The 27009-nt window shown below is 44.0% G+C and overlaps 1 protein-coding gene across 1 annotated transcript; it reads right to left on the bottom strand.

The window, feature by feature from the left end:
• Positions 1–6196: 6196 nt before the first annotated feature.
• On the bottom strand, positions 6197–26837 carry EIF3B (eukaryotic translation initiation factor 3 subunit B). The gene is made up of 19 exons (XM_077274772.1): positions 26346–26837; positions 19184–19376; positions 18657–18776; positions 18521–18578; positions 18204–18332; positions 17310–17467; positions 16775–16906; positions 15799–15865; positions 13987–14033; positions 13641–13851; positions 13491–13563; positions 10961–11083; positions 10785–10863; positions 10263–10401; positions 9800–9925; positions 9628–9705; positions 8605–8713; positions 7958–8069; positions 6197–6680 (listed from the first exon to the last, which is right to left on the bottom strand). Exons 1-18 carry the CDS (start codon positions 26467–26469, stop codon positions 7972–7974), a joined length of 2064 nt encoding a protein of 687 aa, XP_077130887.1. The 5' UTR covers positions 26470–26837; the 3' UTR covers positions 6197–6680; positions 7958–7971.
• Between the last annotated feature and the right edge of the window lie 172 nt (positions 26838–27009).

Raw genomic sequence — 27009 nt, forward strand, 5'->3', positions numbered from 1 at the left:
AGCAACTGCCACTACAGGCAGAAAAATACAGCAGGACGTGGTGATCTGTCCAGCCTCCTGCCATCATCATGTCGCACTAAAGTCCAAAATTCTGCATTTTTTATTATAATAACAGATGTCGAGATTTTTGGGGGTTCCAAATCTCTCAGGATAAACCTAAAATGACATGAAAAACCGCTGCCTCCCTGCAGCCACCACTAGGTGGAGCTCATGAACTTCTATTGTGCCAGCAGTAAGTAGCTTTGCTCCCCCTAGTGGTGGACAAAATATCACAAATTTAACCCCTTGATGATGCACCATAAATATACAGTAGATATGCACCATCACTGTATGGAGCGGCACACATTTCATACAGGCGACATCCAATTGCAATAGTTTAATCACTAATCAATAGTGGCAGAAGCATATATTTTACATGAATTAAGACAGAACCTATGGAGGCGATCAGCCTGTGGTACTGCTGAGGGGTTATGGAAGCCCAGGTTGCTTTGATAGCAGTCTTCAGCTCATCTGCATTGTTGGGTCTGGTGTCTCTCATCTTCCTCTTGACAATATCCATAGGTTCTCAGGCGAGTTTGCTGCCAATCAAGCACAGTGATAATGTTGTTTGTAAACCAGGTATTGGTACTTTTGGCAGTGTGGACAGGGGCCAAGTCCTGCTGGACAATGTAATTTCCATCTCTAAAAAGCTTGTCGGCAGAGGGAATCATGAAGTTCTCTACAATTTCCAGGTAGACGGCTGCGCTGACTTTGGTCTTGATAAAACACAGGGGACCTACACCAGCAGATGACATGGCTCCCCAAACCATCACTGATTGTGGAGACTTCACACTAGACCTCAAGCAGCTTGGATTGTGGCCTCTCCACTCTTCCTCCAGACTCTGGGACCTTGATTTCCAAATGAAATGCAAAATTTACCTTCATCTGAAAACAACACCTTGGACCACTGAGCAACAGTCCAGTTCTTTTTCTCCTTGGCCCAGGTAAGACTCTTCTGGCGTTGTCTATTGGTCATGAGCGGCCTGACACAAGGAATGTGACACTTGTAGCCCATGTCCTGGATACGTCTGTGTGGTGGCTCTTGAAGCAATGACTCCAGCTGCAGTCCTCTCCTTGTGGCTTACCCTCCTTGTGGAGTGTGTCAATGACTGCAGTCTGGACATCTGACAAGACAGCAGTCTTCCCCGTGATTGTGAAACAGACTAAGGGACCTTTTTAAATGCTTAAGGTACCGTCTCACAGTGGCACTTTTGTCGCTACGACGGTACGATCTGTGACGTTCCAGCGATATCCATACGATATCGCTGTGTCTGACACGCAGCAGCGATCAGGGACCCCGCTGAGAATCGTACGTCGTAGCAGATCGTTTGGAACTTTATTTCATCGCTGGATCTCCCGCTGTCATCGCTGGATCGTTGTGTGTGACAGCAATCCAGCGATGCGTTCGCTTGTAACCAGGGTAAACATCGGGTTACTAAGCGCAGGGCCGCGCTTAGTAACCCGATGTTTACCCTGGTTACCCGGGGCCTTCGGCATCGTTGGTCGCTGGAGAGCTGTCTGTGTGACAGCTCCCCAGCGACCACACAACGACTTTCCAACGATCACGGCCAGGTCGTATCGCTGGTCGTGATCGTTGGAAAGTTGCAGAGTGTGACAGTACCCTTAGGAAGCCTATGTAGGTGTTTTTGTTAATTATTCTAATTGACTGAGATAATGACTTTTGGGTTTTCATTGGCTGTAAACCATAATCATCAACATTAACAGAAATAAACACTTGAAATAGATCACTCTGTTTGTAATGACTCTATATATGAGTTTCACTTTGGGTATTGAAGAACTACATATATACATAACTACTGACATAATACCTGAAGAAGACTCATGAGAGTTGAAACGTGTTGTATGCTGTACTAATAAAACTTGGTTTTGGAATATATCATCGTATCTCACCCACTGTGATCCGGGAGAGCACACCACCTGGAGAGGAACTACACACACAACTCTGTCCTTCACCTCTCCAAACAAACCTGTTTTAACACCCTCATCACCTCACTGTCCAATAACCCTAAACGTCTCTTTCACACTTTTCATTCCCTACTCAACCAAAGAGTGCAGGCCCCAACCACGGATCTCGGCGCTGACGATCTGGCCTATTACTTCAAAGAAAAAATTGACCACATTCGACAGGAAATTATCTCCCAATTCCCTCATACCATGCACTGTCCTCCCTCCCACTTTGCATCTAGTTCATTCTCTGACTTTGAACCAGTTACAGAAGAAGAAGTAATCAGGCTCCTTGCATCTTCTCACCCGACCACTTGCACCAGTGACCCCATTCCGTCACATCTCCTCCAGTCCCTTTCCCCGGCTGTCACCTCTCACCTAACAAAAAAGTTCAACCTTTTTCTCTCTTCCAGTATCTTTCCCTCTTCATTTAAGCATGCCATCATACATCCATTACTTTAAAAACCCTCCCTCGACCAAAAGTGTGCTAACTATAGACCTGTCTCTTATCTTTCCTTCATCTCTAAACTCCTGGTCTACTCCCATCTTACCCGCTATCTCTCAGATAACTCTCTTCTTGATCCTCTTCAATCTGGTTTCCGCTCCTTATACTCTACTGAAACTGCCCTCACTAAAGTCTCTAATGACCTACTAACAGCTAAATCTAATGGTCACTACTCCATGCTAATTCTCTTGGATCTCTCCGCAGCATTCAACACTGTGGATCATCAGCTCCTCCTCACTATGCTCTGCTCTCCATCTGCCTTAACCCCTTCATGACCGTGGGATTTTTCATTTTTCCGTGTTCGTTTTTCACTCCCCTCCTTCCCAGAGCCATAACTTTTTAATTTTTCCGTCAATTTGGCCATGTGAGGGCTTATTTTTTGCGGGACGAGTTGTACTTTTGAACGACATCATTGGTTTTACCAAGTCATGTACTAGAAAACGGGAAAAAAATTCCAAGTGCCGTGAAATTGCAAAAAAAAGTGCAATCCCACACTTGTTTTTTGCTTGGCTTTTTTGCTAGGTTCACTAAATGCTAAAACTGACCTGCCATTATGATTCTCCAGGTCATTACGAGTTCATAGACACCTAACATGACTAGGTTATTTTTTACCTAAGTGGTGAAAAAAAATTCCAAACTTTGCAAAAAAAAAAAAATTGCGCCATTTTCTGATACTCGTAGCGTCTCCATTTTTCATGATCTGGGGTCGGTTGAGGGCTTATTTTTTGCGTGCCGAGCTGGCGTTTTTAATGATTCCAATTCGGTGCAGATACGTTCTTTTGAGCGCCCGTTATTGCATTTTAATGCAATGTCGCGGCGACCAAAAAAAGTAATTCTGGCGTTTCGATTTTTTTTTCTCGTTACGCCGTTTAGCGACCAGGTTAATGCTTTTTTTTTTGATAGATCGGGCGATTCTGAACATGGCGATACCAAATATGTGTAGATTTGATTTTTTTTTTATTGATTTATTTTGTTTGGGGCGAAAGGGGGGTGATTTAAACTTTTATATTTTTTTCAAATATTTTTTTTAACTTTTTTTTTTTTTTAACTTTTGCCATGCTTCAATAGCCTCCATGGGAGGCTAGAAGCAGGCACAGCACAATCACCTCTGCTACATAGCAGCGATCTGCTGTTCACTGCTATGCAGCAGAAAATCAGGTGTGCTGTGAGCGCCGACCACAGGGTGGCGCTCACAGCTACCGGCGATCAGTAACCATAGAGGTCTCAAGGACCTCTCTGTGGTTACCATTCAGAAGCATCGCCGACCTCCGATCATGTGACGGGGGTCGGCGATGCCGTCATTTCCGGCCACCCGGCCGGATGCGGTAGTTAAATGCCGCTGTCTGCGTTTGACAGCGGCATTTAACTAGTTAATAGCGGCGGGTGAATCGCGATTTCACCCGCCGCTATTGCGGGCACATGTCAGCTGTTCAAAACAGCTGACATGTCCCGGCTTTGATGCGGGCTCACCGCGGAGCCCTGCATCAAAGCAGGGGAGCTGACCTCGGACGTACTGTCCCGTCCGATGTCAGTAAGGGGTTAAGGTCACCGTTCTCTCCTGGTGTCTGACTAATCCTTCACTGTATGTTTTGCTGGTTCCTCCTCCTCTCCCCTTCCTGTTGGGGTTCGTCTAGGATCAGTCCTAGGCCCCCTCCTCCTCTCTTTGTATACTGCCCCTATTGGACAATCAGTAGATTTGGTTTCCAGTACCATCTCTATGTCGATGACACCCAATTATACACCTCTTCTGATCTCACTCCTGCCTTCTTAGAAAACACCAGTGATTGTCTTACCGCCGTCTCTAACATCATGTCCTCCCTCTATCTGAAACTGAACCTGTCAAAAACTGAACTCCTCGTGTTCTCTCCCTCTACTAACCTACCTTTGCCTGACATTGCCATCTCCGTGTGCGGTTCCATCATTACTCCCAAGCAACATGCCCGCTGCCTTGGGGTCATCCTTGATTCCGAGCTTTCATTCACCCCCCACATCTGATCACTGGCTCGCTCTTCTTATCTGCATCTCAAAAACATTTCTAGAATTCACCCTTTTCTTACTTTCGACTCTGCAAAAACTCTGTTTCACTCATTTATTCTCGTCTGGACTATTGTAACTCTCTACTAATCGGCCTCCCTCTTACCAAACTCTCCCTGCTCCAATCTGTCCTGAATGCTGCTGCCAGGATCATATTCCTCACCAACCGTTACACCGATGCCTCTACCTTGTGCCAGTCATTACACTGGCTACCCATCCACTCCAGAATCCAGTACAAAACTACTACCCTCATCCACAAAGCACTCCATGGCTCAGCACCACCCTACATCTCCTCTCTGGTCTCAGTCTACCACACTACCCGTGCCCTCCGCTCCGCTAATGACCTCAGGTTAGCATCCTCAATAATCAGAACCTCCCACTCCCGTCTCCAAGACTTTACACGTGCGGCGCCGATTCTTTGGAATGCACTACCCAGGTTAATACGACTAATCCCCAGTTTTAAGTGTGCCCTAAAAACGCATTTGTTCAGACTGGCCTACCGCCTCAACGCATTAACCTAACTATCCCTGTGTGGCCCATTCACAAAACTTAAACCATAATCATAATCCTCGCATCATGTTCTCATACACTTTATGCAGTTAATAGCCCTCTGTGTCTGTACTGTTACATATTTAGGCTTATAACCGGTTCATGCAGCTTTACATGAACACCCAAGCCTTACACTATGGCTGGTCCGAACAAAGAAAGCAATTGTTACCATCCATCTCTCGTGTCTCCCCTTTTTCCTCAGAGTTTGTAAGCTTGCGAGCAGGGCCCTCATTCCTACTGGTATCTGTTTTGAACAGTGATTATTGTTATGCTGTAATGTCTATTGTTTGTACAAATCCCCTCTATAATGTGTAAATAAATTAACTTTTTGATGATATTCTAATTTTGTGAGAAGCACCTGTATACACACACACACAGTATATATCTCCAGTCCAAACACCGTAGATTCAGACTAAAGGCAGCAAAATGCACAAGGGAACACATGTGAAACAAACCAGAATATGTTACACCTTTTATCACTTAATTTACTGTTTCTGAGGTTAGTAACTGTGATGAACTTATCCTCTGCAGCAGGGGTCACTCTTGATCTTCAGTTTCTGCAGCCATCCTCATGAGATCCAGTTTCATCATAGGGACTGATGGTTTTTATGACTGCACTTGAAGATACCTTCAAGATTCTAGCAATTTCTGAAATGACTGATCTTAAGGTGATGATGAACTGAGGTTTCCATTTACTCAGTTGAGCCGTTCTTGCCATATTCTGTCTTAGGACATTGTAGAATCGGGCTGAGCACTGTATGGAGCAGTGTACCAACACTGCCTTTGCAAAACACACTTAATGGTGGCAAACCCTTTCTGAAGGCCGGTCATTCCAAAAATGAGTTCTTGACGAGGCCTACCTGTGCATCGGAAGCCATTAAAGGTGACAACCTGATGATGATGCTTGCGTGTGTGTAAAGTAAGAGTGGGTACTTTGAGGAATCCTAGGTTTAATACATTTGTACCCTTAATGTTTTGTTGCCTTCTGCTTAATCTACAATGTGCACATTTGAAAATGGGGTACTGTGACGGTCTGTATACCAGATTTGTCAAATATAAAACCACTGTACAGACTAAACTAAAAATAATAAAACCAAAGACAACTTGTATTAAGGTTAAATTCCATCTTTAATCCCACAGCGTTGCAATCTGAATGGAGGAGGATACAGTCCACTGTAGTGCTGGTTCAGCACACTAAAATCTGGACCGAGCACAAGAGTATCTTTACTAATCATCCGCCAGTAGGAACTGCTGACTGTCCATTCAGTATGGAAGTAGAAAAGGCCCTTCACGAGCTGAACCCACGTGCATCGAGGAGGCAAAGTCATGGCGAGGCAGAGAGGCTCTTGTCGTACAAGCAGCGGAGCAGGAGTTCCCTTTGCTTGGATAAGGATGGAATTGGTGGTACGGGAAATTAAGAGATTAAAAAGTAGCGCTCTTTAAAAGATCCTCCGGTGAAGGCTAAAGGCACAACTTCAGACAAGAATGATGTAATGTCCATTCACGGTCGCAGGAGGAGGATTAAGACAGAACTTTTGGAGTTTCGGATATTGGTAGAGGAGAAGTGTTGATGCTGGATAGGATAACGCTGTACAGAGAAAGAACAAAACCTCGGTCAGCGGACTGAACCCCGGCACATTTCACAGTGAAGATTTACCTTTGCAATTACTAAACGGTGGTCAACTTTTGCCATCCCAAACATTATCTAAAAAGTAGGAAATCCTAGATTGATGTAGAGCCAAGTTCACATTACGTCTGGTCTTCTGTCTGAATCCCAGAAAGTTTACATTACAACAGGAAGCAGACCGAACCTGTGGACACGGTCTGGCCTACGTCAGGACTGTATTTATGGTGTGCCAAGTCCATAAAAGATTAATAGAGCCTGGGCCGGTACCGGACAGTGTCCTCTATAATTATGGGCTTCATTCAGGGGGCTGGCTCTGTTGTACACGGTTTCTTGCAGATTCTTTGATGTAGTGCTCTGCAGAGAGTGCAGTATTAATGTGAACTTAGCCTACACCAAACCAAGAACACAGGTAACACGTAACATCCACCTTCCCATTAAGATGGCTAATTCATATAATCGCTTTGTGGCCTTAATTTCGGAAGCCCAATACACCAGACCACAGGTCTCGTGAACCATACTAACGGCATCGTAGGCATAGAAGATGCATTTAGCTTGAGCCACGAGATCCCAGGTCGAAGAAGATTTGTTGCCATAAACTATGCCCCTTAAACGGTCGTACGGAGGAGCCTTTAGGCAAAGTTTCATTTCTAACAGTCGGACTATACTGAGTAAAGAGGAATTCAGTACAAGCTTTTGTAATATTTTTCACATACTTTAGGGGTTCATAACTCACAATACCAACACTACAGCATATTGATGAATAGTCTACACAGTGTTGGTCTTTCTCCAAAATGCAGCAAACTGGGTATGGAGTTTATATTTTTTACTAAGACTTCATGGAACTTGGAAAATTCGGATTAATTTACAAATAAAAAAAAAATAAAATCATAAATTTCGACCTTGTTTTGACAAGTATTTAAAAGCCATCATCACAAAAGAGACAGGTTAGCATTGCAAAGACTGATGCATCCCAAGTCAGAGTGCAGTCTCGCATGCATATTTACTTAAGGAGAAGGACTGGACCCTAAAGAAATCGAAAAAATGTACTTTGGTGAACCAAGAATCGAACACAGCTGCCCCATCAATCCCATTCATTCGACTACGAGCGTTGCCCGATGTACAAAGCAAGCAAGGAACAGAGCCCTTACAGAAGAGAAGCGGTCTTTATTCATCTGATCTGTGGAAGTGCAAGGAATCAGAATCAGACTGACCATATTTTTAACGAAAATCCAACTCACACAATGCTAGCGGACTACTCCTCCAGTGGGATAATTTCTTCAGTGACAAAGAATTCAATTGTCTCCTCTTCCCAGTCGTCCACGTTGCTGTCGAGCTCATCTGTATCGACTCCTGGTACAAAAATAAGCCAAAAAATAAGTTGAAATTTAAGGAGTGAACACTAAATGGAAATACATCTGTTATGTTTCTAGTCACTGTTAAGGTCCTATAAAACTAACATCTGGGAAGTCCCATGTAACAGGCCTAGAACTACATGTGGCTCCTGAACAGGAGGCTCAGTAACCGGGCTAAAAGGGGGTCATAACTATTAACCAACCCCTTCTTACCAGAAGAGACCCTTCAAAATAAGATGATTAGAGTTAGAGTGGAGGGAATATGTTCGGAATCGGTTGTTAAATCTGAATTTGCCATATTGGTACCCTATTCCTGCAGATTCATGCTTGACGATCAATTCCGAACATATTTGGTCATTTCTACTCCCATTGATTCCAATGACGTTCAACAAATATATTCGCCGGCGATCGTAATCGGAACAGAAGTTTGAAAAATTTGCTCAACTCTAAAGATGATCAGAGTGCTTCACGCTACTAATAAGGTTATGCAGAAGTGGACAACCCCCTTTAATGCCGCAGGTTACGTGACTTACCACCTCTAAGCTCCAAGCGAGCATTTTTCTGGTCCAAATACAGTTTCTGCGCCATCTCTCTGTATTTTTTGTATTCTTCCATCATGGTTCTTCTGCGCTCAACCAGTTCCTTTAAATATGAAAAAAAACAAAAAAACAACCACATTTAAGACATCCAAAATGTTATATGTATTAAGAAGCGTGTTCCCTTTCAATAAATCAGGTGAATTTGCTCTAGAAAACCAACATCTTCTGGCTGGCAAAGACACAATACAGTCTACGTCATTTTCTGAGATAAACTTTTAGTAAATGCGTCAGGAACTGGGAATCCCGAGACCCTTCTACTACACTCTGCCCCCACTTTGTCAATAAGTGTAGCGAGAGTTGGAAAAAGTTAGAAGCTGATGACCCAAAGCCACAGCTTCCTTGTAGGCGAGTTTGGGTCAGGCGACCCTCAGCTGGTCTAGAAATTGCGGACCATCCACACACTGTGAAACTGGCTTTACTCAGAAAAGGCTTTATTCACAGCGTCTTACTCAAATTTTTAAATATTATCTTCATCTTATTTTCCATGTAACTGGGGTTGGTAGATTAGCTCAAGTTACAGGGGAAATGAAGCTTCCTGGTTGCATAGCAGAGTAGTCTGGGTCTCATGTTAGTAGGAGCCGGACCGCCGGGATGGACAAAACTTATTGGTGGTCCAGCAGTAATTAGTTTACAATGGAACTCATAATCCATGACATTTACCTATACAGTGATACACATTGCTTTAGTTACGACGCATATGCCAGACAATTATTGGAAGGCAGAAAAAAAAAAAAAAAAAAAAAAGAGGAAAAGTCATGACAAATACACAAATGAGAATAATCCACTAATATGTAATATATAAATACTAATCTATATTTATATAATACTAAGATATAAATATTAATCTAAATACTAACATATAAATATCTATATAATACCAATATATAAATATGTATATAATTATTAATACTAAATATTTGCATTATAACAAACACCGCTGATCGTGTACATTTTTACCTTTGAAGCCTTGGATTGGCTTAAACGATCTTTCTGCTCAAATATTTTGGAGTACTTCTTCAGATCTTTCCTGATTTGCTATAATGAAGAAACAAAACAAACGGTTTTACAGCTGTTCCTCATATAAAGACAAAAAAAAAAAAAAAATCCCAAAAATACGTTCTCCACGGACCTTTATTTCATCTTGACTTAACAACGTTGGCGGTCTTGGCCTCCACAGCAGCTGGCAAAATCTGTCCTTGTTGTTCTTTTGGAGAAGTCGGCCTTGAAAAGTCCACAGCCAGTATGCATTGTCCACCTAGGAATAATAATAAAAAACAAATAAATATATAATATGAAAATATCTAAAACATTGAGAAAAACAAGAAAAAAAGTTTTCGTCCGGGAATAGGGACTAGCAATGCGTTTTTCTACAGAGCTTGCAAGCGCTGCTCTGAAAATGACTGGATCTGACTATTCCAAGACCCCCTGTAATGCTGCAGGGGCAAAGACGTGTCTGCTTGTGTCTGACATTTGTACCATATCCAATAAATGGAATACTCCTTTATGGGATTTAATAGTTTTTAACACTGTCAGGGCACAAAGCCTAGCACGTGCACTGCACAAACGACACTAAAACGCGATAAGCCTCTTACTTTGTGGCTCCACCAGGACACTGAAGTGACGACGTAACGGCCCGTCGGATCCCATTCCACGTCGGACGCTGTATAATGCTCGGCAATGTTCATTATGGTGCAATCTGAAGTGTCCACAAAGGCAAGGGCTCCATTCATGCTACAAGCACAAAGTCAATGAGTAAAACAGCAGTTGGGAACTGTGCAAAACCTCATCACATAAGGCGCCATTCACACTACTCCATTTTGTGTCAAAAGAGGGAGAAAGGTGATCTGTCCTCCAGAGGAAAAGTTTAGCTTTCTCCAAAATATTACACTTTCTCACATTGCACAAAAAATATGGATCTTGCAAAGAAGATGAACTCAGAGATGGTCGCCATCAAGGGAATAAACTAGTGCTTTTATAATCAGCTTGGGCAGATTATACAATTTTGTCATGACAAAGGCGGTCATATTCGCACAGGTTTTTTCAAGAGACGGAAACATTTAAATCCTTGGACAAAAAACAAAACACACACAAAGACTTACACACATTATTCTCACCTTCGTAAACCCGCAAGGACCAAGAACTGACCCTGTGGACTCCAGAAGATTGTATTAGCTTGCTGCTTGTCATACATCTCTGAAAAGATTTTAAAAAAATCATGTAGTAAAAAAAAATCAGATAAAAATGTGTTGTATTTTATCAATAAACACTGCAACTAATGATGTGAACTCACTTATCAATTCAATTTTTCCATTGTTCTTGACATGGTAGAATGAGACCGATATCCGAGGAACTTCTCCATGAAGCACAGCAAACTTGCTCCCATTGGGCTCCCAAGCAAAGGCGATGATTCCATCTGCAGATAAGAAGATGTGTACATTTATATGCACGAGATCACAGCTACCGATGAACAAAGCCACAATGCTCATTTTCAGCACTACCCTCACATTGGGAAAACGCACGTTGCAATGATTTTGTACTATGACTATTGCCTTAACACAGACCAAACTCGGCCGAACCTGCAAATACAGAGTAACCGTCTAACGTGTACTGGGACCTCCCGATTCTCCCCAGATGACGGTGAGAGAAGGATTCGGCATTGCTGATTTCCAAGAGCTGATCCTTTTGTTCTCCAACACATAAGCCGCTATCGGAGGAGTCTGGCTGCAGCTTTCTCATAGAAAACATAGTCTGAGCCAAGCATTGCTGCGTATGGGGGAGACAGCGGGCCACTGATCAGTCATTTGGCCAATGTTTATGGAGGGGGGGGGCTCTACTATCGCCAGCTTTGGAAAACTACTACATCTACATTATAAAGAGCTACAAATCCATCCAGGTATGAAGGAGTGTTCATCTCGATCATGTATTGCACATCCACACAAGCGATACCTGAGGGCCGCACCAAGGGGACCTGCATCTAAAATTGGCAAAAGGGGTCCTGCCTAGCACCGTCATCAATGTAAAGAAGGAGGAACATGCCATTTCTACATGCAGTTCAATGGGAAATGCTATAAAAATGAGAATCCCCCATGGACGCCGTGTTTGCAGCTTTTCAGTATTACTTTGCAGATGTCCAGAATTGGGCTCTGTTCATCGCCTACGTCGGAGGTATATCTTATTCCTTCGGTGGATGGCTGCACCATATACCACTGTATGGGCATATAGTGGAATAAATCACCCATATATTACCATTGCAAAAAAGTCCTGCTATGCAAGTTTATAATTTTCCTAATTATGCCCAAAAAGAGGAACTGTATTGACCTCTGTGCCCCAACACATAACTTCCCAAGGAAGTGAGTGGAGCTGGAGGAAGCAACATATTAGAAGCCTTTTCATCATTGAAGTGGCCAAGACATGACAAATGTCTAGGATGGGAATAGCCCTTTAACCCCTTCCCGACATGTGACGGGATAGTACATCACATGTCGGGACCCCCGCTTTGATGTGCGCTCCGGCGGTGAGCGCACATCAAAGTCGCGACATGTCAGCTGTTTTTTACAGCTGACATGTGCGCGCAATAGCGGCGGGTGAAATCGCGATCACCCGCCGCTATTAACTAGTTAAATGCCGCTGTCAAACTCAGACAGCGGCATTTAACTACCGCATCCGGCCGTGCGGCCGGATATGAGCGCATCGCCGACCCCCGTCACATGATCGGGGGTCGGCGATGCGTCAGGAAGGTAACCATAGAGGTCCTGGAGACCTCTATGGTTACTGATTGCCGGTGGCTGTGAGCGCCCCCCTGTGGTCGGCGCTCACAGCACACCTGCATTTTAGCTACATAACAGCGATCTGATGATCGCTGTTATGTAGCAGAGCCGATCGGGCTGTGCCTGCTTCTAGCCTACCATGGAGGCTATAGAAGCATGGTAAAAGTTAAAAAAAAAAGTAAAAAAAAATGTGAAAAAAATAAAAAAAATATAAAAGTTTAAATCACCCCCCTTTCGCCCCAATCAAAATAAATCAATAAAAAAAAAACCCAACCTACACATATTTGGTATCGCCGCGTTCAGAATCGCCCGATCTATCAATAAAAAAAAAGCATTAACCTGATCGCTAAACGGCGTAATGAAAAAAAAAATCGAAACGCCAGATTTACGTTTTTTTGGTCGCCACGACATTGCATTAAAATGCAATAACGGGCGATCAAAAGAACGTATCTGCACCAAAATGCTATCATTAAAAATGCCAGCTCGGCACGCAAAAAATAAGCCCTCACCCGACCCCAGATCACGAAAAATGGAGACGCTACGGGTATCGGAAAATGGCGCAATTTTATTTATTTATTTTTTTGCAAAGTTTGGAATTTTTTTTCACCACTTAGGTAAAAAACAACCTAGTCATGTTAGGTGTCTATGAACTCGTAATGACCTGGAGAATCACAATGGCAGGTCAGTTTTAGCATTTAGTGAACCTAGCAAAAAAGCCAAACAAAAAACAAGTGTGGGATTGCACTTTTTTTGCAATTTCACCGCACTTGGAATTTTTTTCCCTTTTTCTAGTACACGACATGGTAAAACCAATGATGTCGTTCAAAAGTACAACTCGTCCCGCAAAAAATAAGCCCTCACATGGCCAAATTGACGGAAAAATAAAAAAGTTATGGCTCTGGGAAGGAGGGGAGTGAAAAACGAATACGGAAAAACGGAAAATCCCACGGTCATGAAGGGGTTAAAGACTCTGGTCTGAGCCAATACCAGCAATGAAAACTCGCGTGACACCATTAGGCAGCACAAGAAGTTATTTCCAAGGGGATGGCTTACCTTTCATTTCAACTACGTCGACTGGAACTTGCTTCTCTCTCATTCTGAAGATCTCAAAATTGGTCACAACTCCCTATGTGCGAGATAAGAGACTTCTAAGCAGTGTCACAAAGCGACTCGTTAGCAGAGCATGCCCAGACAGGAGCCTACCTGCGTGCCCTTAGGCGTCCGGTCCACCTTCACACACAGATAGTCGCCATTCTTCTGCCAATGCAACTTGCAGTCGACCACATTGAACAAGTTTCTGACTCGGATCTCCTGTCTGGATGGCAGCTGCATTAGCGTCACTCTGGCTGGGATGTCTTTATCTTCAGGAACCCAGAATGCTAGGATGTTACCGCCCGGGGACCATGAGAAGTCTCTGAACAGATAAAAGGAACTGTAAGGGCATGTGCACACAACGCCTTTTTTTCAGGCCGATACGTTCTGTAAACCCCCACCCCCTTAAAGTTTGTAAGGCAGACAAAGCGGACCGAAATGGCAGCTTTTCACTCACTTTATCCCTGTAATCTTCAGACTCTTCTTATCCAAAAGGCCCATAGACTAAAAGGAAGAAAGAAAAAAAGATGTCAAAGCATAAAAGACCCATTAAATTGGTCATCATTATCATACTGGTGCAGGTCCACCACCCCAAAGATCAGCATTGGCAGCACCGACGGTATCAGAACTGCTGCTGCCGGATACAGGAGATCAGCTCCTATTATCCTCCATTAATTCAAACCCCTCCCGCTGCTCCATGCAAGTCACTGCTTACTTCCTACAGAGGTCACGTGATGTACCGCTGCAGCCAATCATTGAAGGAAATAGAGACTGTATCTCTGTAGAAACAGGGGATTGATTAAAGTATCGTGTTTCCCCGAAAATAAGATCTAGCATTATTCGTCAGGCTTTTTGAAGTATGTTTAAAATGTAAGCCCTACTCCAAAAATAAGCCCTAGTTGTGATTCAATAAGAATATGTCCAAGTAGCTAAAAAAAGTTAAAGAATACAGGAGGATCCTTCAGAGAAAACAGACAGCCCCTAAAGAATCACACTCACCAGACCCCAAACAATTTAGAGTTTGCAAGTGCCGATGGTGGATGGACTCTCGCACAGAGATCTGCGTCACTGTCAGGTCCCTCGCCGTTCCAGCTGATTGCACTACAGCTCCCATACACAGATCGGGTACCAGTATCACTCTACTCTGCTAACGCGCGTTGTTTCTGCATCCGGTCACTAGGGGGAGCCACCAGCTATCAGGGGGACCCGACAGTGACACTAATGTGTGCGCGAGAGCCCAGCCACTTTAAAACTCTACCATAAATGTTTGGAGTCCAGTGAGTGAGAGTCTTTTGTGGGTAAATCGATATTAGCAGTCAGTCCAAGTACATAGAGAGTAATAATTGTAGACTTAAATAGCTAATTTAATCCATAATAAATACGGTATGTACCCACCACTACGGGACTGGTATATGTGGTTTTGCACCACGAGAACGTAAGAAAATATACAACTGAATCAGTCATAGGATTAACACAAAATTTTGCTTAAATTACAATTTATGGAAAAATTCTAATTAATATATTTATATTTTAAGTAGATGGACCCACATAAATAATAAAGACCTACAGTTTCCAAAAGGAATTGATACCACATCTATTTGTCATATTCATGTTAGGTAAAATTATTATTAGAATTTGTAGGTCTCATTTGATGTCTAATGATTACGCCACTCTGTTACTACAGTCATTTATATGGTCATACTTTTCCCTATTTATTTGTTATGTGGCGCCATCTACTGGCTAATTAATATATTTCGATTTTAAATGAGCATTTTTCAATAAATTGTATTTCAACTAAATTTTGTTAATATATTTCTTTTGGGGATTGTTGCTCGTAAAATACAAGCCATCCCCTGACAATAAGCCCTAGCGCATCTTTCAGAGCAAAAAATAATTATATATGATCCAGTCTTATTTTTGAAGAAACACTGTATAGTTTTTCTTTATATCCAACTTTCTTATTTGCAAAAGACATCTAACCTACAAGGGTTAAAAGCACTTCATCATAAACATATACAGATGTTTGGAATAGTGCAGTCTGTATGGAGGCATCCAGCAAAAGAAGTACACATTTCCCCTTTCTTTAACATACGAGTCAACAGCAACACATGCCAACACAGAGGCATATTCGGGGGAAATCCTCCCAAAGTATATTGCAACACAGTGTGAATTGACCCTAAGTGAAGAAGCATTTTCCTAACAGTCCCTACAGATCGCCTTCTATGCTCTAACAAATATATTAAAGAATGAAAAATCACAGAATACTTACAGGAGTTTCATAAATACTGAGCGTGTCTGGAGTCATTCTAGCGAAGAACTTTCCATCGTGACTCCACCTGCAGAAAGGTGAAAGATGCTCAGGAACGTGCAACAAGTAGTGTTGAGCGATACCGTCCGATACTTGAAAGTATCGGTATCGGAAAGTATCGGCCGATACCGGCAAAGTATCGGATCCAATCCGATACCGATACCCGATACCAATACAAGTCAATGGGACTCAAGTATCGGACGGTATTCCTGATGGTTCCCAGGGTCTGAAGGAGAGGAAACTCTCCTTCAGGCCCTGGGAACCATATAAATGTGTAAAAGAAAGAATTAAAATAAAAAATATCGCTATACTCACCTCTCCGACGCAGCCGGGACCTCAGCGAGGGAACCGGCAGCGTTGTTTGTTTAAAATTCGCGCTTTTACTTGGTTACGTGAATTCCCGGCTTGTGATTGGTCAGGGCGGCCATGTTGCCGGGACGCGGACCAATCACAGCAAGCCGTGACGAAATTACGTCACGGCTTGCTGTGATTGGTTAATGGCGGCCATGTTGCCGGGACGCGGACCAATCACAGCAAGCCGTGACGTAATTTCGTCACGGCTTGCTGTGATTGGTCCGCGTCCCGGCAACATGGCCGCCCTGACCAATCACAAGCCGGGAATTCACGTAACCAAGTAAAAGCGCAAATTTTAAACAAACAACGCTGCCGGTTCCTTCGCTGAGGTCCAGGCTGCGTCGGAGAGGTGAGTATAGCGATATTTTTTATTTTAATTCTTTCTTTTACACATTTTTACATTAATGTTGTTTCGATACCGATACCCGATATCACAAAAATATCGGATCTCGGTATCGGAAATTCCGATACAGCAAGTATCGGCCGATACCCGATACTTGCAGCATCGGAATGCTCAACACTAGCAACAAGTCAATGGTAAGATAAAAAAAAAAAAAAACATATATAGGATTACTTCACATACTTAAAGATTGGCCAGTGCGCTGAGCTCTCACAGTGGAATCCTCTCTTCTTCTGTCCAGTCAATGTGTCCCAGATGATAATGGCTTGAGGGTCGTCCTTAGTGTCCATAAGAGGGCTAAATGTAACAAGATACCTAAGAGAAAATAAAGGAACATTTTAGCTATAAAAAATAAAAATAAAAAAACATAAACAGGACAATTCAATAGTTAGTGGAGCCGCAAAACAAACAACGACGAGACTGCAATGTTGTGGCCCTTCCAAACAGATCGACTGAAGGCCAAACATCTAATATTTGGTTTCCTGTGTCCCCCAATAAAGAACCATTTTATAAAGCGAACCTGTCATTAGATGATGCTGCCCAAACCACGGGAAGCAAGGATAAGACACTGGCTGCGCAATTGCAGCTTACATTAATTTACGCACCGCAATGTTTTAGAAAAATCAGACCTGATTGCAATCGTAAAGTCAATGTCCCATTTATGCTGCCGTAGTTTAATGACAGATTCCCTCATTAAACTAATACCAAACATACCTACCTTTCACATGGAGAAAAGTCAATGAGTTGTACTCCTTGATGGCTAAACCTCTGGATCTGCTTGAATTTCTCCCCACCCCAAAGGGCAATTCCTCTCTGATGGAAAGTGGCCAGGTAAGTGCCTCTTGGAGACCAACGCACATATGTTTCAGTCCATCGCTAAAAACAAAGAACAAAAGATCTCAAACTTAATATTTATCTAAAAAGAATAGCAAAACAGGAGACTAAATATTTGCACTTGTCATATTTATAGGGGGTCTGTCAGCACAAAATGACTTCAAACCAAGCACAGGCGCTTGGTGCACCCTCGGTGTGGCCAAACGGTTCAGCACACCTTCCCACCTACTTGTTCTTCATCTATCTCTGTTCTTTTCAGTCTCAGAGCTGTTAAACAAAAGGATGGCAGAGATAATTAAGGAAACAAGTAGGTGGGGAGGTACACTGAACTATATGACTATACCAAAGGTGCAGAAAGCCTGTGCTTGGTTTGAACAGTCAGTTTGTGCTGACAGACTCCTTTCAATCTAACAAGAGCCGTCCGTGCCTGGTTTTAAAAAGTTGTCTGTCTGGTGAGATGATTTACTAATACATATTAGGATGTAGATAAGACCAATAATAACGTATCTGTAGCAAATAAAATCGGGTTAAAAATTATGTGAATGAGTTTGTTTCTGTATCAAATGCATGGATTTTTTCCAAATCCCATCCAAATTAGTAAAATAGTCACAAGTGTCTGCAACATCTGAATATACTGCAGAGAAAACGGGGGGCTACATGCAGAATTAAAAGGATGTGAGTGAGCCAGAGCGCTACGGCTCCACCGCCAGGGCCCTACGGCTCCACCGCCAGGGCCCTACGGCTCCCCGGCTCCCCATGATGCCACTGAACCACGTACAGCTCTCTCCTCCACTGGAACTGGCTCTTTCACATCGTTCCAGAAGATCGTCGTTCTATCACCTGACTCGAATATAACACTGAACTGATCCCTGCAGTCTGCATCTTCAAGCCAAGATCGGAGGTTACCCTAGAAGAGAAAAAAAAAAAAAAGACAAGCTAGGCAAGACATGCAATTATAATGGCGTACACACGCACAAAACTCAGCCCATATCATTCACGCTGCCAACGTCAAACTCTTTCGTAATAACAGGCAGCGTTACACCCATAAAGAAAGTCATGTACTTGTCCCTCCAGGAAAACACGATATACACTTACAAAGTCTTTAAATGGCTGCTTTTCAGGGACTTCCCATTCATCACCAATGATCATATATCTGTAAAAGCATAAACAAGTGGTCAGTTCTATTTTCTTACTGCAAAGAAAGCGTCGTATCACATCTGATCGAACTCACTTGTCAAAATCTGTAAAGATGTTCACTCGAAAAGTGTGCTGTTTGTCCAGCTTGTATCCGTCCGCGTTCTTCACGGCGTCCTGAGCGTGAGCTGGTAGTGCGTACTCCAGGAAAATGTACCTAGGGTACAGCAAAAACAAAAGATGAACTTCTGGAAGCTATTGATGTCTGGAAACCAAGCACAACAACTTATCTTCAGGCACCGGACTGCAAAGAACATCTCCGTTAAAAGGAGTGACAGCACAAAATGACTGTTCAAACCAAGCAGAGGCGCTCGTTGCACCACTAACAGCTCAGTGCAGCTTCCCATCTTCTTGATTTCCACACTTATTGCGCTCTTGTAAGGCCAAAGCTGTCAATCAAGAAAAAAGGTGAGTGGGAAGATGCACTTAACCGTTCAGCCACCTCAAGGGTACACCGAGTGTCTGAGCTTGGTTTGATCAGTAGTTTAGTTCTAACAGACTCCCTTTATGTGGATTCCTCCAGCATCGCCATTTTATTTTTTTTTTCTTTACACCGATACGCACCCTTTAGTTGTGCCATCCACGTCTGGATAATACTCGTTGGTAATTTTCCCAAACTTGGAGAAAATTTTATTGATGACATTTTTCAGCTTCTCCAGGCGGTCGGGTCCAACCTGCGGTACGTTATCCACTACGACCACGGAGTCGATACCGTCTGCTTCCTGAGGGCGATCTTTTAGGATATCATCGAGTAATTCTAGGGAAATAACGATTGAAAAACAAATTACTTCCATATGCCAGAGTGATCACCTAAAAGGATCCATCGCTCATCTCTATGTGCAACGGAAGAAAAAGGGACGGGCCTTGTCACTGGCAGAGGTGGTAAAACGCAGCCTGTCCGAGCGATTCCTGCTCACTTGACATAATGCAGAGGAGGGTCTTACAGCTTCTTTGGTTATATAGAAAAACAACTACATTTATTTACCCCCCCATATGCATGGCACAGAAAGTGCTCACTGCCAGTGAAATAAACGGGGGCAGGAAAGGTTCATGGATTATTAATAGGAAATATCACAATGTTAGGCTGGAGTCACACTTGGCGTAAGACAATACGCCACGTATTATACGTCCGTACTACGGCCGTAATACTGAGAAATGTTCCCAAAATATTGATCCGTAGTCAGGGTGTGTCAGCGTATTTTGCGCATGGCATCCTCCGTATGTAATCCGTATGGCATCCGCACTGCGAGATTTTCGCGCAGGCTTGCAAAACCGACATCTAATGGATTTATGTGCTCAAATGTTGGGGAAAACATATATACAGAGTGTGTGTATATATATATATATATATATATATATATATATATATATATATATATATATATATATATATATATATATATATATATATATATATATATATATATATATATATATGTATATGTCATTGAGACACATATATATATTCTGTATTTAGATTTCATTCAGCGCGATATCTGTGAAAAGCCGGTAATTCAATTGCCGGCTTCTCATTTCTCCTGCACAAACCCGACAGGATATGAGACATGGTTTACATACAGTAAACCATCTCATATCCCCTTTTTTTTTTGCATATTCCACACTACTAATGTTAGTAGTGTGTATGTGCAAAATTTCAGCGCTGTAGCTGCTGAAATAAAGGGTTAAATGGCAGAAAAAATTGGCGTGGGCTCCCGCGCAATTTTCTCCGCCAGAATGGTAAAGCCAGTGACTGAGGGCAGATATTAATAGCCAGGAGAGGGTCCATGGTTATTGGCCCCCCCGTGGCTAAAAACATCTGCCCCCAGCCACCCCAGAAAAGGCACATCTGGAAGATGCGCCTATTCTGGCACTTGGCCACTCTCTTCCCACTCCCTGTAGTGGTGGGATATGGGGTAATGAAGGGTTAATGCCACCTTGCTATTGTAAGGTGACATTAAGCCAGATTAATAATGGAGAGGTGTCAATTATGACACCTATCCATTATTAATCCAATTGTTTGAAAGGGTTAAAAAAACGCACACATATGATTTAAAAGTATTTTAATGAAATAAACACAGCGGTTGTTGTAATAATTTATTGCTCTCGCAATCCATTTCCAGGCCCTCGCTTGGCAAAATAATAAACGCACAATATACATACCTTCTGATGTCCGATCACGTCCAATGAGGTAATCCATCTGAAGGGGTTAACTAATATTACAGGCACGAGCTGCGATAAACCACTCGCTCGTGCCTGTAATCCCCGGGTGCTGAAAGGAAAGCAGAGTGATCTGTACTTACATTGAGTCGCGGTGATGTGCCCCTGCTGGATGTTCTCATGAACTGCAGCCTGGGAACTTTTTCCCACGCTCCAGGTCATATGAGGACATCCACCAGGGGGCGCATCACCGCGACTGAAGGAAATGTAGGTCAATGACCTACATTTTATTCATTCGCTGGGGAATTACAGGCACGAGCGAGTGCATTAGCAGGGCTCGTGCCTGTAAAATAATTAACCCCTTCAGATGGATTACATCGTGGGAAGTGATCGGACATCAGAAGGTATGTATCTTGTGCGTTTATTATTTTGCCAAGCGAGGGTTTCCTAATGGATTGAGAGAACAATAAATTATTACAACAACCGCTGTGTTTATTTCATTAAAATACTTTTAAATCATGTGTGTGTGTGTGTTTTTTAACCCTTTCAAACAATTGGATTAATAATGGATAGGTGTCATAATTGACGCCTCTCCATTATTAATCTGGCTTAATGTCACCTTACAATAGCAAGGTGGCATTAACCCTTCATTACCCCATATCCCACCGCTACAGGGAGTGGGAAGAGAGTGGCCAAGTGCCAGAATTGGCGCATCTTCCAGATGTGCCTTTTCTGGGGTGGCTGGGGGCAGATGTTTTTAGCTATGGGGGGGTCGGGGGGGGCAATAACCATGGACCCTCTCCTGGCTATTAAAGGGAACCTATCACCCCGTTCTTTTCGGTATGAGATAAAAATACTGTTAAATAGGGCCTGAGCTGTGCATTACAATAGTGTATTTTGTGGACCCCGATTCCCCACCTATGCTGCCGAAATACGTTACCAAAGTAGTCGTTTTCGCCTGTCAATCAGGCTGGTCAGGTCGGATGGGCGTGGTTTCTTCCCCCAGATATTGCGTAGTTTTCCGTTGGTGGCGTAGTGGTGTGCGCATGTCCAAGGTCCCGAATCCTGCACAGGGGTGTGAAAATAGCAGCGATGTCCGTTATTCCATTGGTGATCGGTGGGCACGGCCATCTTGCTTTGGCCGCGCGTGCGCAGAAGCGGCGCTCTGCTGGCCGCGGCTTCAGGAAAATGGCCGCGGGATGCCGCGCGTGCGCAGATGGATATCGCGGCGGCCATTTTCCTGAAGCCGCGGCCAGCAGAGCGCCGCTTCTGCGCACGCGCGGCCAAAGCAAGATGGCCGCGCCCACCGATCACCAATGGAATAACGGACATCGCTGCTATTTTCACACCCCTGTGCAGGATTCGGGACCTTGGACATGCGCACACCACTACGCCACCAACGGAAAACTACGCAATATCTGGGGGAAGAAACCACGCCCATCCGACCTGACCAGCCTGATTGACAGGCGAAAACGACTACTTTGGTAACGTATTTCGGCAGCATAGGTGGGGAATCGGGGTCCACAAACTACACTATTGTAATGCACAGCTCAGGCCCTATTTAACAGTATTTTTATCTCATACCGAAAAAAACGGGGTGATAGGTTCCCTTTAATATCTGCCCTCAGTCACTGGCTTTACCATTCTGGCGGAGAAAATTGCGCGGGAGCCCACGCCAATTTTTTCCGCCATTTAACCCTTTATTTCAGCACCTACAGTGCTGAAATTTTGCACATACACACCAACATTAGTAGTGTGGAATATGCAAAAAAAAAGGGGATATGAGATGGTTTACTGTATGTAAACCATGTCTCATATCCTGTCGGGTTTAGGCAGGAGAAATGCAAAGCCGGCAATTGAATTACCGACTTTTCACTAACACCGCTGCGTATTTCTCGCAAGTCACACTGCTGGTCCGTGTGGAATCCGTATTTTTCTCGCCCCCATAGACTTTCATTGGTGATTTTTTTTGCGCAATACGCTGACAAACGCAGCATGCTGCGATTTTGTACGGCCGTAGAAAGCCGTATAATACTGAACCGTAATATACGGCTAATAGGAGCAGCCCCATTGAGAATAATTGTGCCGTATGTTATGCGAGTTTTACGGACGTAGTTTCTGCGCTCTTACGTCCGTAAAACTCGCATGTGTGACGCCGGCCTTATACCGGAGTGGTCACACTGCAAAGTAAGCAGCAGTGACCTCTCTGACCTTTCTCCAGCACAGTGGCCTTTCTCCAGCACAGTGGCACTACCAACCTGGCAGCCCATTCACATGAACATAGCAGAATTGCAATATCAGACAATAACTGGTCATGAGGGAACGCAGCCCCCAGTGCCATCAGCTGATAATACTGAGTCACGCTGCCGGCAAACAGCCAGACATAGGATATATCACATTACATGTCAGCCATGCAGAGGACAGTGGAGCCCAGCAGAACGGGACCCGGTACAGCCTGACATATACACAAACTCTGGAATTATAATGTCTCACGGCATCAGATGTAACGATCTCTGTAGAGAACGAGCTGTACTTATACGGAAGGCATGTTATACCGCCTCTGTGCTGTAATCTGCACCCTCCGGGAACACGCACATATGTGCCGCGCTGGCAAACCAAGGTTATCATCAACAGACAGCCCTCTCCTGTGGTCTCCGGCGGCAGCTGCAGGTCCTGAGGTACTACAAAGCCCATCATCCCTCAGTGCATTGCAGGGAGAGGGTCGCGTTACAAGCCCTGGTGGATGATTAACTTTGTAGTAGTTACTAGACTTCCGCAAGAGGCGGTTATCAGTATTCTCGGCTGTCCTTTAGGGTGTATCCACCACATGGCAAACCCACAGAAGAACCGCCCGATCTACACATGTGGGTTTGTTCTAATCTACAGCTACTACTGCACGTATTGAAAAACTATTGACATGTCAGACATTCTTATCAATGGGAGTCTGTATGCAGAGAGCCCCAAAAACAAGGGGTAGACGCACTCCGCTCCCTCCATAATCCACAGGAGAGTCTCCTACAACAGTGAAGTTTAGTGAAGGACAAAGGGAATCTTATATTGGGTCCATCAGGATACATCTTTGCACATCTGCTTGACAGTGTGACTGCAGATCTGTGAACTCTCGCACCGCATGCCCTGCACACTGTCAGGATTCTCCTGTGTCCGCACTAGGAATGACAGTCACATGAACGTACACATGCAACATGCATACTCCCAGCCATGATCCAACTAGACTGGTTCCGGCTTTGCACAAGACACTTGCATTGAGCGAGGCTGTGTCCATCTAGCCGAGCGTATACATATCGATACCCGCGGTCACGTGACCTTTGCTCCTAGCACGGACAGAGGAGAATCCTGACAAGTCTGCAGTGCACGCGCTGTGAGAATTCACGAGTCTGCAGTCACATAGGTTAACAGCAGACCTGACGTTTTGTATTGCTTAAACCCTTCCCGACATCCGCTGTGCATGTACAGTACATGGTGTCGGCTAATGATATGCGACAAGTGATCACAGGTTCAAAGATGAGGACAAAAAAACTGGAGAGAGAAAAAAAGTATATAGATAGAATCTACCCTCTTCTACCCATCCGTGAACCAACGCATCTCAGAAAACAAACCTTCCCTTGGCTCATTCAATCTAGAAATATATATGGGGACAATATTTTCCTTCACTATTACGCCATGTTCGAACGTTGCGGTTTTTCACTGGCTGCTGCGAGTTGGATGCGGCACAATTACGCAGCGTCCAACCCGCACAGTTTATGGATTGTCTGCACCTACCCTTGGTGTTGTAGATTTTCTGTGTCTATTAAGTAAATTAGGTTACTTGCATCTTTCCATGGTTTTTTTTTAACCCCTTAATGACCTGAGCTTTTTTCCAGTTTTGCGTTTTCCGCTCCCCTCCTTCCCAGAGCCATAACTTTTTTTATGTTACCGTCAATATGGCCATGTGAGGGCTTGTTTTTGGCAGGACGAGTTGTACTTTTGAACGACAACATTGGTTTTACAATGTCGTGTGGTCGAAAACGAGAAAAAAAATCCAAGTGCGGTGAAATTGCAAAAAAAGTGCAATCCCACACAGGGGTTGGGTGAGGGCTTTTTTTTTGCGTGCCGAGCTGACGTTTTTAATGATAGCATTTCGGTGCAGATAAGTTCTTTTGATCGCCCGTTATTGCATTTTAATGCAATGTCACGACGACCAAAAAAGGTAATTCTGCAGTTTCTAATGCTTTTTTTCTCGCAACACCATTTAGCGATCAGGTTAATCCTTTTTTTTTTTAATTGATAGATCAGGCGATTTTGAACGCGGCGATACCAAATATGTGTATATTTGATTTTTTTATTATTGTTTTATTTTGAATGGGGCGAAAGGGGGGTCATTTAAGCTTATATTTTTTAAAACATTTTTACTTTTGCCGTGCTTCAATAGTCTCCATGGGAGGCTAGAAGCTTGCACAACTCGATAGCCTCTGCTACATAGAGGCGCTGCTCAGATCGCCCCTATGTAGTAGAATTACAGCCTTGCTATGAGCGCCGACCACAGGGTGGTGCTCACAGCAATCCGGCATCAACAACCATAGAAGTCTGCAGGACATCTCTGGTTGTTATGCCGACGCACCGATCACCCCCGATCACGTGACAGGGGTCACCAGTGCGCACATTTCCGGCCGCATGCGCTTGTTAAATGCCGCTGTCAGAGTTTGACAGCGGCATTAAACTAGTTAATAGGTGCGGGTGGATCGCGATTACACCCGCGCCTATTGCGGGCACATGTCAGCTGTTTTAAACAGCTGACATGTCCCGGCTTTGATGCAGGCTCACCTCCGGAGCCCGCATCAAAGCGGGGATTCTGCCCCCGGACGTAGTAGCTGCTTTGTTTTTGCTACTTCCTGGTATTTGGCCTTGGAAAAACTTTATTGATAAGTGTCAAAATCCGCACACTTGCAAGAGAAATGGACACGCTGCGGATTTGAAACTCGCATCGCAGGTCACTTTACGCTGCATTAAAAAAAACAAAAGTGACTACAAGATTTCTATAAATGCCATCCATTCTGCAGGATCTATAGGACTCCTCGTATGCACACAGCCTTACAGGAGGAGGAGGGGGAAAAAAAAAAACAAAAAAAACACGCCGTGTGACACCACCGCAATCGTACAGACCTGGACACACATGTTTCCAGATCACAGCGACCCCCGTAAAAACCCTAAAAAAACAAAAACAAACAATGCCATTTTTATTATTATTATTATTTTTTTTTTTTTACAATTTCTCAGAATTTTTTTTTATTTTTCCCGTATTTTCCATATGGTAAAATGAATGGCGCCGTTCACAACTACAACTCGCCTGGCAAAAAAAAAATGTAAAAAAAAAAGTGTTACAGCTGGGGGGAGGGAGCAATAAATAAAAGTCATAAGGGGTTAAATAATAGAAGACAGATTGCTATTGGTCTAAGTGTGTAGGCTGCAAGTGCATGCTGGGAGTTGTAGTTCCCCAGTAGTTGGAGGGCCTAGCACAAAGAGGAGCCCCCCCGGCACACAGAGGGGCCCCCAGCCTCACTGCCGTCCTCACCCTCCTCCGTGATGTCGTCCACGAAGTCCTCCGGGTCACTGAACGACATCTCCTCCTCGGTGGCCTCCTCCTCGTCCTCCATGTCTGGCTCGGGCCCGTCTAGCGCGTTATCCGCCCGGTGCATTGCCCGCTCTCTCCGCTCTGCTGCTGCTCGGAGTCTCCGTGGTGCTGGACGAGGTGACCGGTGACCGCCTTCGGTGCTTTGCCGTCGCCTGGAAGAGAAGCTCCTGGCTTCGCGGTACTACCAGGCCATGTGCACAGGACCCGGCGCCGGGCGGAAAAGGAGCGAACCAACGCGGCGCAGAGGGGAGGACACCTCCCTAGTCATGGCCCACCTTAATCACCCAAACTGTAAAACTGATGGATATCACGGATGTAATAAATAGTCATATGATTTAAACTCCTGATAATGTTCTAACCAGTCACTTATCTCTTAATTTAAAAATATTGTAAGCGCCACTGTAAGAAATGCCTCCCCCTACGAACAAGAAGTGGATTGACCCAAGATGGCGGCCGTTAAGTTGCGTTCTTGCTGACGCCTCAGTGCAGTGTGCGCGGGCGGTTCCGCGGTGTCGCGTCTTGTTCGTGACTGATTAAAGTTTAATAAAATGCTATTAAAATCACTCGGTTAATAAAACTGATGTCAAACAACTCGTAATGAAGC

This window comes from Ranitomeya variabilis, chromosome 7 (assembly GCF_051348905.1).
Source record: "Ranitomeya variabilis isolate aRanVar5 chromosome 7, aRanVar5.hap1, whole genome shotgun sequence".
NCBI lineage: Eukaryota > Metazoa > Chordata > Amphibia > Anura > Dendrobatidae > Ranitomeya > Ranitomeya variabilis.

Excerpts from the sequence above, each read along its gene's own strand:
- EIF3B (XM_077274772.1), bottom strand. The coding sequence starts at position 26,469 with ATGCACCGGGCGGATAACGCGCTAGACGGGCCCGAGCCAGACATGGAG. Across the intron at positions 18,579-18,656 it reads ATCTTTACAGATTTTGACAA|ATATATGATCATTGGTGATG; the intron begins GTGAGTTCGATC and ends ATGCTTTTACAG. Across the intron at positions 9,706-9,799 it reads TAAGTCAAGATGAAATAAAG|CAAATCAGGAAAGATCTGAA; the intron begins GTCCGTGGAGAA and ends TCTTCATTATAG.